Genomic DNA, 13,455 nt, shown 5'->3' with positions numbered 1-13,455 from the left:
GGACCAAATGTCAAATGTGGGACTAAAACAATAGTTGACTCATTGTGAACTGCACCATACAACAAAAAGATTACAACCTGAACAGTTCTTGGTCATTGTCACTTCATTCATGATATCTTCCACATTTTAGAAAACTCACACTATGGTGAATCATAATATCACAGTTTATTTAAGAAAATCAGTTATAAAAAATTTGCTTCTAATTTATTTTCTTTGGATAAAATCTTTCTTTTTTTTTTTTCTTGCTAAGTCCGATAAAAGAAGAATTTCATATTTTCTTCGCTTTGGAAAAATCTGACAGTTTTAATTAGATAGGTACTTCTAACTAAATGAGGATTGTCGAGTTGAGATTGGCAATGAACGAAAATCAGAAAGCTCTATTTCTCTCAATATTTATAATCAAACAAAGCATATAGTCATTGTCATACATCATAAAAATATAAATATTTGCACAAATGTATTTATTTAAATATAATGGATCTGAGAAACACATCCACATAAACATACACTCATGTACATACACCAACCACACCCACAACGACAGCACTCCACACAGACACAGAAATTTTAAATATTTTTTTTCACAGAAAACATGTTACTGAGTATTGGATAGGCGCTATCAACAACGCAATGAGAATTACAGGCTTCTGACTTTAAATATTTGAAACAGACACAACTAAAGAGCTGAACAAGCATTTGAAACTCACCACACTAATATCTTAAAGTTTGGAGAAACCTGCCACAAGAAACAATAATATTATTTTGGTGTTTATTGTTGTTCAAAGACAAAATAAAAAATTAATTAATTAAAATTAAATAATCAAAATCATAACATCATGGGTGCAAGCAGGAAACCTGAAACTAAAATCTCGACACTTTGCCAAACCTGAAAATGTTCCTACTGAAAATGCGGCCTAAACTTTACTCTTATTTCATCACCGTTTTTTATACCATTATTAAATGATTATACAGCAAATATTGACACAATGAGGAAATTAATTTGATTTTAAAACCAACTAATAATACATAGTGAAATATTCGCATACCTCTACCTACCATATACTGAAAAGGTGGCTGAATCCCATTTTCGAATTTTTACAGATGCTATTAGTATTAGGTTATTTTACTCAAAACACTGAAACCAGACGTATTTGACTTCGAAATCTCGCGAAACCCGAATTCCGGCATGAACCGGAAAACTGGCACCCATGCATAACATTGTACATTATAGAAACAGATTCATTGAGAAATAACTATTTTTCTTTACTTTAAAAAAAAAAAAATTAAAACAGATCGGTTACCAAATTCCCTCTAAAATTTTATTTAATAAACACCCCTTGAAGTTACAGAAATAATCTAAATTCGACTACATTTGACAACCAAATAAAAACTCCAAATAATCAATACCGCAAGGAATTCTGATAAAGCTAACACTGCTGGACTAAAAAGATTGGTTGACTTTTTCCACTATCAATGGAACAAAGATAAAGAACAGAAAATTTTGGACCAATAAGAGGTATTGACTCTATGCAGATCCCACTGTATCTTTTTTTAGAAAAACCGATAGAACTGCCTGAATCATAGAATGAAATATATGACAATTATAATAATACTAGTAACAATAAGGTAAAGCAAGCTTGCAATCTCTCAATTTGTATAGTAACTGTTTTATTTAAATGTTAATATCAACAACAACAACAACAAAAGTGAAAAAATTATTTGTACATTTCACAAGTAACAAAAAGATCAATTCTATGTTAAATTTTGGTAAAATAAATACATAGAGGTCATCAAAAATAAAGTGATTCATACAAAGAAAATTAGTTTGTAAATTTAGATTTTTTTTAAAAAGAATGAAAAGAAACATGAAAAACGAAATGAGTCCTTTCTCCCAAAGTCACAGGCCTTGTAGTATTTGAGCATCAATTATCAACATAGTGACAAAATTGTCTCTTCGAAAATGTGAAAATTAATTTCATTCTGTTGGTCTTATAACTGACAAAGAGACACTTTGGTTTGACATAAAACTTTGAACCTGTGCATGACCAGTGTGAATAGGACCAATTAAGATCTACGCCCTCTCTCCAGCAACACAAACACACAGCTGATTATTTTAATACCTTCACATGAATCAGAATTCCATTTCAACTACAAACGATAATATCTTAACATTCTTTTTACAGTCTCAACCTTTACTTAACAGTATACATAATAAATGACAATAAATACTTTGTGAAAAAAAAATAATAGAAAAATAACAATAATTTGGTACAGCAGCTAAACAATATCAGTAATAAATTTCATCATTGCATAATACACACCAAAGGTGTGAAGGATTGAGGAAGGACGTTAACTTTCAAATAAAAAATATAATTAAAAAAATTGCTGTTGAGTAGTAGTCAAAACACTTAAGTGCAGCATGTCGATCTGAGGAAAAGATATGATAAGTCAATAAAACAGATACAGACATGTTTTTTTTGGTCTTATGAGGCCCTGCATGTGGTGTGGGGAAGGGGGGGTGGGTGGGGGGGGGGGGGGGTTGTTAAAAAATGGGGGTAGGGAGAGAGAGAAGGAGAAAGAGAAAGAGAGAGAGTGTGTGTGTGTGTGTGTGTTTGAGAGAAAGAGAAAGAAAGGAACACAAAACCTTTAGACCTCCAATTCTTTCAAATTTACGACTTCACCATCTATCCATCTCGATGATGCTGTCACTTAATGTTCATGTGAGGAAAAAGGGTTAAATGAAAGGGTCAATAAGGTATCGTCATCTAATACAATATAACATGACTTCAGTAACACAACATTGCTTTCAGCAAGCCGGCCTCGCAGTCCAAACAATCTATGAGCCAGCTTCTTGTTCCTGTCCGAGACCTTCCAAAATAAGACCCATTGGGGTTCGTTTCAGACCAACATACTCCAACTTATTGGTGATTTTATTCTTGAAATTTCTCATGCGGAAAGAGGCATGGATGAGTATCACTGTGGAGACAAATTTATTGAAACAAATTATGTTAAGACAAGAAAGGAAAAATATCAATTAGGTTGCACCAAACACAGAGCTGCCAACCCATAATATCAGGAAAAGAGGATTAGCCTACCAAAAAATTCATAATTTAATTTTAACCTAAAATCAATTTTACAAAAATCTAAAACAAAACAACAACAAAAAATTTGTATGTACAATATAGTATTTATAAAAATATAAAAAGATTGACCATCATTCTCATTCAAGAAATAAAAATGTCAGTACTCTAAGTAAGTCATTCAATTGTCATTCTCCACCATAAAAGTAATTAGAAATAATAATTAAAATTCTTTACGAAATCCAATATAAATATGACATTAAAACTTTATAATTCCCAGATTAAATTTTCAACTTGAAAAAAAAAAAAAAAAAAAAAAAAAACAGCATGGTACCAAAAATTGTCATGGAATAAAATTAAGCTTTTGAAAACCCTACAAAACAAACAGGATAATCCCAGGGTTACTAATCCCCCCACATCTTACACTTGTTATCCTGCATGCCGTGTCGTATGGTGTGGTGGTGTGTCTTTTGTTTGTCTGAGTGAGTAACTCAGGAGTGAATGATATTCATTAATTTGCCAACAATAAGGCATGAATCTACGAGATCATATACTTGTACAGAAGGCTAAATCACACTTTGTCTCTCTTGTCTTAGAGCCATGTTTACATATTCATTGAAATACGGATTTGGCGACCTTTTCCTGCTGTCCCATGTAGTTGGTCAAATGCATGTTGCACTTTAATAATTCATTTCAGATCACACAAAGTACTTACACAGCATTGGGAAGGCTATTCCAAAGAGAAAAACCATGACAGATCCAAACATATATACAACAAAATAGACAGCTGTGATGACACCTGCTACACAAAATACAGGGTGATCATGCTTAAATCGTCTGGCCTTGTACTGGTTGTTGGTAAAATAGACAAACAAGCCAAACAGGAGGGCAAGGGCCGTGAACCCAAACAGGATTTGGACTGGATGGATTATTCTGTAAATGAAGAATTAAGGAGACATTACAATACTCAAAAAGTATGCAGACAAGGTGGTATTGAACCTTGAATTGCTTCCAAGACAAATTTTTCTCCCATTATTATTATTTAGAGCTATTTAATTCTTGTCTCGCAGATAAATATCTGAGCATTTAAAACAAAACAAAGAAACAACATTTACAGCAACACATCGCGAGCGTTCTCTGAAATTTTTCATCTGCTTCTGATATCCCTCTATTTGTACCCAGCCGACAGAAATTTAAAGCTTGAACTTGCAAACACATATATATCTATGGTCCAAACTTCTCACCTCATATTCATAACATTAATAAAGATTGGAGAGTTGTTAGACTAAAGAGGCATACTCTCAAAGCCAGCTGAAACCCATGATCAATAAAAAAAAAAAAAAAAAGTACAGGACTTTCCTACAATTATGATCTAATTTATTTAATTTATGAAAAAAAATGTCATCTTTCATATATCACAATGAAAATAATCTAACTCAGATGCAGGCTGAGAAAATCAGTATGTTTCATATTTGACAGAACATCTGTTAGAGACGCACATCTTTACAAATAAAAGCAAGAAAAACTTGATATTAAGATCAGTGACAAGAATATCGTATCTCGTAAGACCTAGGCATTAGCCCAGTATGTACTCTCTGATAACATTTTCAAACTCAAAATAAATTTATTTAATAACAATAATAGTTCATTTATATAACGCTGAAACTCATATTCAAATGCTCTAAAGCAATGTACACAATTTAGAATACTTGCTAAATCAAAACACAGACACAAACATGCACCCACACAAATGGCCATACAATTACAATGGATCACATCCGAACAGCAAACATGAACAAGAATCTCAAAGGCCTCGACCTACTCACAGACTGATTAAAAATAGTCTGTTAAAACTTCTTTAAATAATTCACACTTCCTAGGTTCTAAAAGAGACAGAACCTCTATGTGGCAGCCAGTATGTTTCAAAGATCGAGTAAAAGCTTTTTATAGCATTATTGCAAGATAAGCTTCTTATAAAAGTAGTAACTCTGCTGATTAGAAGATATTTATTAAAGTATGAGATGAGGTAATCATCCAAATTAGTCATTTAAAATAATCAGGAGAGTCAGCATTATATTGCATTTATAGACTTGACAAGCAATCTTAAATTCTCTCCACTTCCACAAGCAGTAAAAATAAAATACGATTATTAAAAAAATAATAATAAAAATAAAAGCTGTCCCAGTTGAGCTTATTGGGATTGAACCCGTAACCTTCCAGTCTAGAGTCAAAATATTACTCAATATATCAGAACTGACCTTGTAACATGTCAACAAGAAGTGGCCGACAAGAGTCAAATCGACGACGAACTAATTACTAATACTACTACTAATAATAATAATAATAAAAATAATAACAATAATAATAATAATAATAATAATAATAATAATAATAATAATAATAATAATAATAATAATAATCTCAAACTAAGATTGTTTGCAGATGACAGTCTTCTATATCGGACAATATGAACTAAACATGACACAGAAATTCTTCAAGCGGATCTAGACAGCTTACATTGCTGGGGAAAAAAAATAGCATGGAATTCCATCCTCAGAAGTGCCAGGATCTAAAATTCACAAACAGAAAAATCATACTCATACATTCAACATACACAATATATATATATATATAGTGTTATATGTTATATATATATATATATATATATAATATATATATATATATATATAATATATATATAATATATATAATATATATATATATAAATATATATATATATATATATATATATATATATATATATATATATATATATATATATATATATATATATATATATATATATATATATATATATAACATATAACACTGCACTAGAAGAAGTGAACAAGGCAAAATATCCAGGAGTAACAATAACTAACAAACTATATGGGAAAGATCATGTTACAAACATATGCAAAAAAGCAAACTCTGCCTTAGGCTTCCTCAGAAGAAACTTATACAACAGCAGGAGGGAAATAAAGTTAAAGTAGGGAGTTTAATAGAAATTCTAAATGTATCTCACACACTTGAAACCAATGTCATATGAAAGAGCTTGCAACACAGATTACAAAACAGTTTGAATTTTGTTTCTATCTTGATTAGAAATGTAGTTACGGCAGTTCAAAGTCTGAAATTTCAGACCAATTTTTACCCCAAAATTACCATTGCAAAGTTGTGACCGAAAACGCGTGATGTTAATAAAAAATGATTAAAACAGTCAATATGGAGTTTTTATCATATATTGTACACCAAAATGTTCGTCTTATCGAGGACAATGCATTTACATTAATAAAGAGGAAGATAAACATTTCAAATTAATACATTATTACATAATATGACGCAAATGTTACATAATCAAAAAACGCGGCTGGACGTAAGAAAGAATTTGCTCTATCACTTTTGGATTTATCCCCAATATCTCACTGAAACATTGCAAATAATTACCCTCTTTTAATTAATACATAAGAATAAAAAAGGGTTTGAGAGTATTTAAATGAAAAGATATAAACATGTTGTGTAATGACATAATGAGTTTATTTTTACCTATGGCAATTTAATTGCATATAAATAAAATGGTAGATTGAAAAAGTTCAAATAAATTTAAACAGATTCCCTATTATAATTAGAAGGAAAGTTCTGGCTTTTAATACTTTAAAAAATTCTGCTGAACCACTTTGGGTTTATTGCTATTACATCATTTAAACTGACCATTAATATAATTTTATCCCCCCCCCCCCTTTCTCTCTCAAGGTATGGGGGTGTCAAAACTAATAGAACATCTTACCATAATAATCATTAAGGCTAAGGCCTTTAAAATATGGATACAAATGATAAACATATCTAAACATTTGGGAAAGAAACTTGATGACTTCATGGCAAAGTAAAATAAAATTAAATTAAAGCAATTGGTATTTTTAAAATATCGATATTATTAATATCGGATTTCACAAAGAGAAGAAATATATACAAACTTTTAAAACAAAAACAATAAAATGCCTATAAATAAAGTTGGAAAGTATGTATTCAAAATAAAAACATAGTAAATAATAGTACTGAAAATATTATGGACTAAATTTAACATAATACATAACTAAATTTAAAATATCGATATGAATATCGATATCGCCCTGCAGTCATGATGAGAAGATAATGTAAACAAAGCATTTCGGCGCAGAGTTAAAGGTGTCTGCGCATCGATATAGAGCCCTGAAATTTGGCATGAAAAAGTTTAGATGTTATTCTAAAAACAAGCGTTTAAATTTAAAAACACACGCGGTAAATAAAAAAAATAAATGCATTTGAAAATTGCCAAATTTTAACTTCATATAACTTCTGGAATTATTAATGGATTTTTCCTTAATTGGCACCATTTAAAAGGAAATTGAAAGACGAAAATAATGATACCAAAATATCTGCGATATTCCTCTTTATAACGAAGTTATGCATCTTTAATTGAACCCCCCAAAACGCGAACGGCAATTTCCAGTCACAACTTTCCTATGGGCGAGTTGGGTCAAAATTTGACTGCCACTGCTGCTGCTCACTAAACTGCCTAGTTAAAGTGCTACAAATTACAAAGCCTTTGTCAGACCAACACTAGAATATATAGTAGCTCTGTCTGGGACCCTCATCACAAACCAGAAATTCAAGAAATCGAACAAATACAAAACAGAGGAGTGAAATTTATAAATCAAACGAAGTGGCAATTCGGACTCGAGTCTGAATCTGAATAGTCTCCCGTTGCTATTCGGACTCAAACTCCAATGTCCGTGCCATAAGTCAAGTAGCCTATCTTCTAGTGTTGGGTTATTTGATCGCTTTTACCCGATCGACGATCGAGTCAGCGTCAGCGAGTTAGCGTCCGATCTCAATGCCGGAAGAGCGAGTCAGTAAAACGATCGAGTTACTAAAACGATCAGGCGGGTTGTGAGCTTGAGACGATCTTGACACGTGAGACGAACTTGAGACGATCAGGATCCGAGCGAGCGGAGGGGTAACGAGTGTTTCGAATCATTTCAAATTCAAACGATCACAGTTTGCCATCCGATACCAATCGCCAACGTTTGCACACGGTAGTCTGTGGTTCTTCCACAGCCCTCACTCCTTGTCAGATGTTAGTGTGTCTGGGTGGCAGGGAAATTCGTATAGGTGTATCACGCGTGTGTGACAAGTCTTCATTAAACCTACTCAAGTTTGACTATCACACACACACACACACACACACACTAAGGCTATTTCTATGACACACACGCATCCAGGTCTAGTCATGACGTACCTATAGTCGGCCATGGGTCTAGTGCATTATAATGGTCTAGTGGTATGACACCCGCGTTCGGATCGGAAAGTCCTGGGTTCAAGCCTCGCGCTCGGTGCATAGTTGAGTCTTTGGACAAGGCTCTTTACTCACATTCTCTCACCGTACTCAGGTGTAAAATGAGTACCTGGCCGTTAACAGCGTTGTCTTTGTCTGAAAAATTGTAATATCGCCTAATAGGCGGCATGTCCCGTCCTACATATGAAATGTTGCTGTTGACCAGGGACCCCTTTACAAAGCGCTTTGATCACATTTAGTGGATATTGTAAAGCTCATTTTCTTAAAGTAAAACATTAGCTTTGAATATGGAATGTTTCAATTTTAGATGCCTGTGTATTCTTTGTTAGTTCCCATCATCATCATCATCATCAGGGGCAGCGGTACGGTCTTTGGTTGGCACCCGAAAGGTACCGAGTTCGATCACCCGCCGCTGAGTGGTCTTGAGCAAGTCACCTTGCCCTAACTAAATTTGCGGCGCTGCACTGCGGCTGTCGCTTGGGTTATTCCAGTCTTCCCTTAGAATAGACCTGAAAGACGAATCTCCCCTATGGGATGAATAAAGGGAATTATGTTTAATTTATTTATCATCACCATAATATCAGCGGGATCATCATCATCACCACCACCACCACCACCCTAATAATAATGAATAAAATAAATATCAACACATTTCAATGTAATAATCAATCTAAAATCAATCAGTGCTCCTAAAAGACCCCTTTGATTTCTTTGTCTAATTCGTTCCATACTTTTGGAGTCCCGACAAAGAAAGATTTTCAGCTAACTATAGTTTATATATGGGAACATTAATCAGTCGTTTATATTGGAATCGGAGTTGTCTAGCAGGTGTATTAGTTCAAAGCGCAAATCCAAGGATTTACCATGCTCAATGAATTTCACAATATTTAATTTAATTTATTCCTCCGGCACGCCATATCGACCATACATCCATTTCGTACAGTAGGTACCGATCGCTGTTTGGAGTCTTTTTGTATTAAAGCTCTTTACAATACCCGTCATTGCTTATAAGATAAGAATACATTCACATCTGAGTCAAGTGCCTTACACACGGACTTAACGTCTGGATAACAATTTTCAACAATCACTGTCACTCATTCGGCAATTGACAAGGCTTGATTTTGTGACAAGAGACACCGTACCACTGAGCGACCGAACAAATAATCACCATCTGCGCCATCGTCATCATCATCATCATCATTATCATCATCCTCATCACAGCCGTAACAGCCAGCAATACACAATCATCATCTTCGGGTCCGGTCTATCCGTGTGGGGGGTGGGGGTGGAACCTGCTAAAGTATTTCATTTTTTAAACAGAAACACGATTATCATTATCATCATCATCCATTGTCGTCGGCATCGTTATCATCGTGTCCGGGCAATCCGTGTGTGTCTGGGTGTGGAACCTGCTAAATATTATTATTATCTACCTACCTAATAAAAACACACCATTCTTGTTCATTTATTTTTCAAATAATGAAATGAAAGGCACGACCTTTTCCCGCACACACAAGAGGCGATGACGACCAGTGACAAATTAGCCTATGGGAGGTGGGGGCGGCCGACAACTTTTGGCGCGACATAAATATGAAATGTTAAGGTGACAGCGGGATGATGGTGGTGGGAAGGGGGGGGGGGGGGGGTCTCAACCCTTCACCATCAACAACTGTTTGATGGCGTGTGTGTGTGTGTGTGTGTGTGTGCATGTGTGATCATAATCAAGGCTGCCAGACAGCCAGATTTCTTCTTGCCCAAGTAGTCAAATAGACCCCAAATAGCCAAACACCACAAGCACTCTGACTCCCTTGAAAAACGCATTGGTTTTGATTAACAAAAGAATCGACTACAGTTGGATAAACGTATCTTTTCTTTTTTTTTAAATAAAAGATTTTTTTTTTAAATGAATAATAATAGAAAAGCGTTTCTTAGTAACCAATTTTGAACTTGGCCATCTGGCAGCTCCCATCATAACCAGCTGCAGTCAAGCCAGCCACAGACATAAGAGAGGGAGGGGTATGTGAAGTTTCCTGTGGCAACCGAGATGCTCGTATTTTTTTTTTCAAACGAATCACTGCTCGATGACGTCACTGACTCGAAACCCGCTCAATTTAGAGAACTCGATTTGATCGTTTCAAACTCGACCCAGCACTACTATCTTCAACTTACATATACATGCGCAAACACAGAAGGGAGAAAGTATATAGGTAGTTGGCAAAATAGGAGCAAGTCATCCTAGTTTATGATTCCCCACTTAATTCACTCAAGAGAGTGGATGCACACTTGTACTTGTACTTGTTCGTTCTCATCAATCAGTGATTCATACCATCGGATCGACATTTATTTTATTAGGGAGTTTAATAGAAATTCTAAATGTACCTCACACACTTGAAACCAATGTCATATGAAAGAGCTGGCAACACAGATTACAAAACAGTTTGAATTTTGTTTCTATCTTGATTAGAAATGTAGTTACGGCAGTTCAAAGTCTGAAATTTCAGACTGATTTTTACCCCAAAATTACCATTGCAAAGTTGTGACCGAAATCGCGTGATGTTAATAAAAAATGGTTAAAACAGTCAATATGGAGTTCTTATCATATATTGTATACCAAAATGTTCGTCTTATCGAGGACAATGCATTTACATTAATAAAGAGGAAGATAAACATTTCAAATTAACACATTATTACATAATATGTCGCAAATGTTACATAATCAAAAACTCGGCTAGACGTAAGAAACAATTTGCTCTATCACTTTTGGATTTATCCCCAATATCTCACTGAAACAATTGCAAATAATTACCCTCTTTTAATTAATACATAGAGAGAATAAAAAAGGGTTTGAGGCTATTTAAATGAAAAGATATAAACATGTGTAATGACATAATGAGTTTATTTTTACCTATGGCAATTTAATTGCATATAAATAAAATGGTAGATTGAAAAAGTTCAAATAAATTGAAACAGATTCCCTATTATAATTAGAAGGAAAGTTCTGGCTTTTAATACTTAAAAAAAATTCTGCTAAACACGTTGGGTTTATTGCTATTACATCATTTGAACTGACAATTAATATAATTTTATCCCCCCCCCCCCCCTTCTCTCTCAATGTATGGGGTGTCGAAACTAATAGAACTTCTTACCATAATAATTATTAAGGCTAAGGCCTTTAGAATATGGATACAAATTATAAACATATCTAAACATATGGGAAAGAAACTTGATGACTTGATGGCAAAGTAAAATAAAATTAAATTAAAGCAATTGGTATTTTTAAAATATCGATATTATTAATATCGGATTTCACAAAGAGAAGAAATATACAAACTTTTAAAACAAAAATTATAAAATGCCTATAAATAAAGTTGGAAAGTATGTATTCAAAATAAAAACATAGTAAATAATAGTACTGAAAATATTATGGACTAAATTTAACATAATACATAACTAAATTTAAAATATCGATATGAATATCGATATCGCCCGGCAGCCATGATGAGAAGATAATGTAAACAAGGCATTTCGGCGCAGAGTTAAAAGGTGTCTGCGCATCGATATAGGGCCCTGAAATTTGGCATGAATAAAGTTTAGATGTTATTCTAAAAACAAGCGTTTAAATTTTAAAAACACACGCGGTAAATAAAAAAAATAAATGCATTTGAAAATTGACAAATTTTAACTTCATATAACTTCTGGAATAATTAATGGATTTTTCCTTAATTGGCACCATTTAAAAGGAAATTGAAAGACGAAAATAATGATACCAAAATATCTGCGATATTCCTCTTTATAACGAAGTTCTGCATCTTTAATTGAACCCCCCAAAACGCGAACGGCAATTTTCAGTCACAACTTTCCTATGGGCGAGTTGGGTCAAAATTTGACTGCCACTGCTGCTGCTCACTAAACTGCCTAATTTTATTAACTTTACTTTCACTTAAAATTTAAGACAGTGGAATAGTCTCCTCACATTCACATCTCCAATGAAAGAAAAATACTGTGGTCTGTCGAATCTTCAAACGATGACAAAACCCCAGGAAAGGTAAAAGTGATTGATTGATTGATCAAGACCAATCAATAATGATGAGACAAGGGAATACTCACCCGATCAACAAAAAAATCAGTAGAGCTGATAGGAAATAATTTGTTTGATAATAAAGCAAATTGTTTAAAACTCGGTTGGACCATTTTTCTGGATCACTTATTTGTGGCGATTGAAAACGTGCAGAATCCAGCAAAAATTCTGACATAGACCGAAGTGGTGCCAGCTCTATCTCAACCATTTTGATGCTCTACGCTACAAACGGCAAACTACAAACAACAAGTCGGTAACAAACAGTAAACAGTAAACGGAAGTGATGTTGGTTGAATTAGAGTGCTAAGATCACGATTGCCAGATTAATTTTGTTTTTTAAATCAAAACAAGTCATTACCAACAAATGATCGTTTAAAAATGCAACATTGCAAAAAATACATATGGAATTAATTAAAAATATATTTTCTAATCCCCTTGCCATGATTAAATTCTTCATTTGATGCAAAAATCATTATGTGTTGCATGCTGAAAGTAGCATATCATTTTGTGTAATATATTGGTTAATTAACGTTCCTACCGACTTGCACTTAATTTCAGGCCTGATAACCCAAATTGCTTTTGGATTAGAGTTGTAATGGAAATCCTTTCAAAACGACACAAAATATTGCCCATTACTACAATGCTATCGATATCAGACCTGCAACTAAGTCATTGACCTTAAAATGAATTAAGTGCACGTAGGTCCCTAAATGAAATCCAAAATGCTAATACATGTACAAAGACCATACATGCATTGAAATAACAATTAATTTTTCTCCTATTGTCTAAGCTACATTTTAAACACAATTCGTGTTCAGTCCAATTCAATCTCATTTATTAACTGATTTATGTTTATTAATTAAGTTACATTCGGTGATTTGAGAAAAATCCCCCCCCCCCCCCCCATTGCTTTAAAGACCGATTGTGCTGGTAACATCTGCGGCACTATCGTATGTGGTACC

The 13,455-nt window shown here is 33.6% G+C and overlaps 1 protein-coding gene across 1 annotated transcript; it reads right to left on the bottom strand.

Moving 5' to 3' along the window:
* Positions 1-225: 225 nt before the first annotated feature.
* LOC144974553 (PRA1 family protein 2-like) lies at positions 226-12,814 on the bottom strand. Its single transcript, XM_078917526.1, has 3 exons — positions 12,523-12,814; positions 3,796-4,013; positions 226-2,976 (listed from the first exon to the last, which is right to left on the bottom strand). The coding sequence occupies exons 1-3, from the start codon at positions 12,699-12,701 to the stop codon at positions 2,837-2,839; spliced, it is 537 nt and encodes a 178-aa protein (XP_078773652.1). The 5' UTR covers positions 12,702-12,814; the 3' UTR covers positions 226-2,836.
* Between the last annotated feature and the right edge of the window lie 641 nt (positions 12,815-13,455).

The sequence above is a fragment of the Berghia stephanieae genome, chromosome 6 (genome assembly GCF_034508935.2).
Source record: "Berghia stephanieae isolate SIO BIC M18660-M18661 chromosome 6, UCSD_Bste_1.3, whole genome shotgun sequence".
Lineage (NCBI taxonomy): Eukaryota > Metazoa > Mollusca > Gastropoda > Nudibranchia > Aeolidiidae > Berghia > Berghia stephanieae.
The sequence above is the reverse complement of the archived record's forward strand: the minus strand, read 5'-3'. Positions and strand labels throughout refer to the sequence as shown.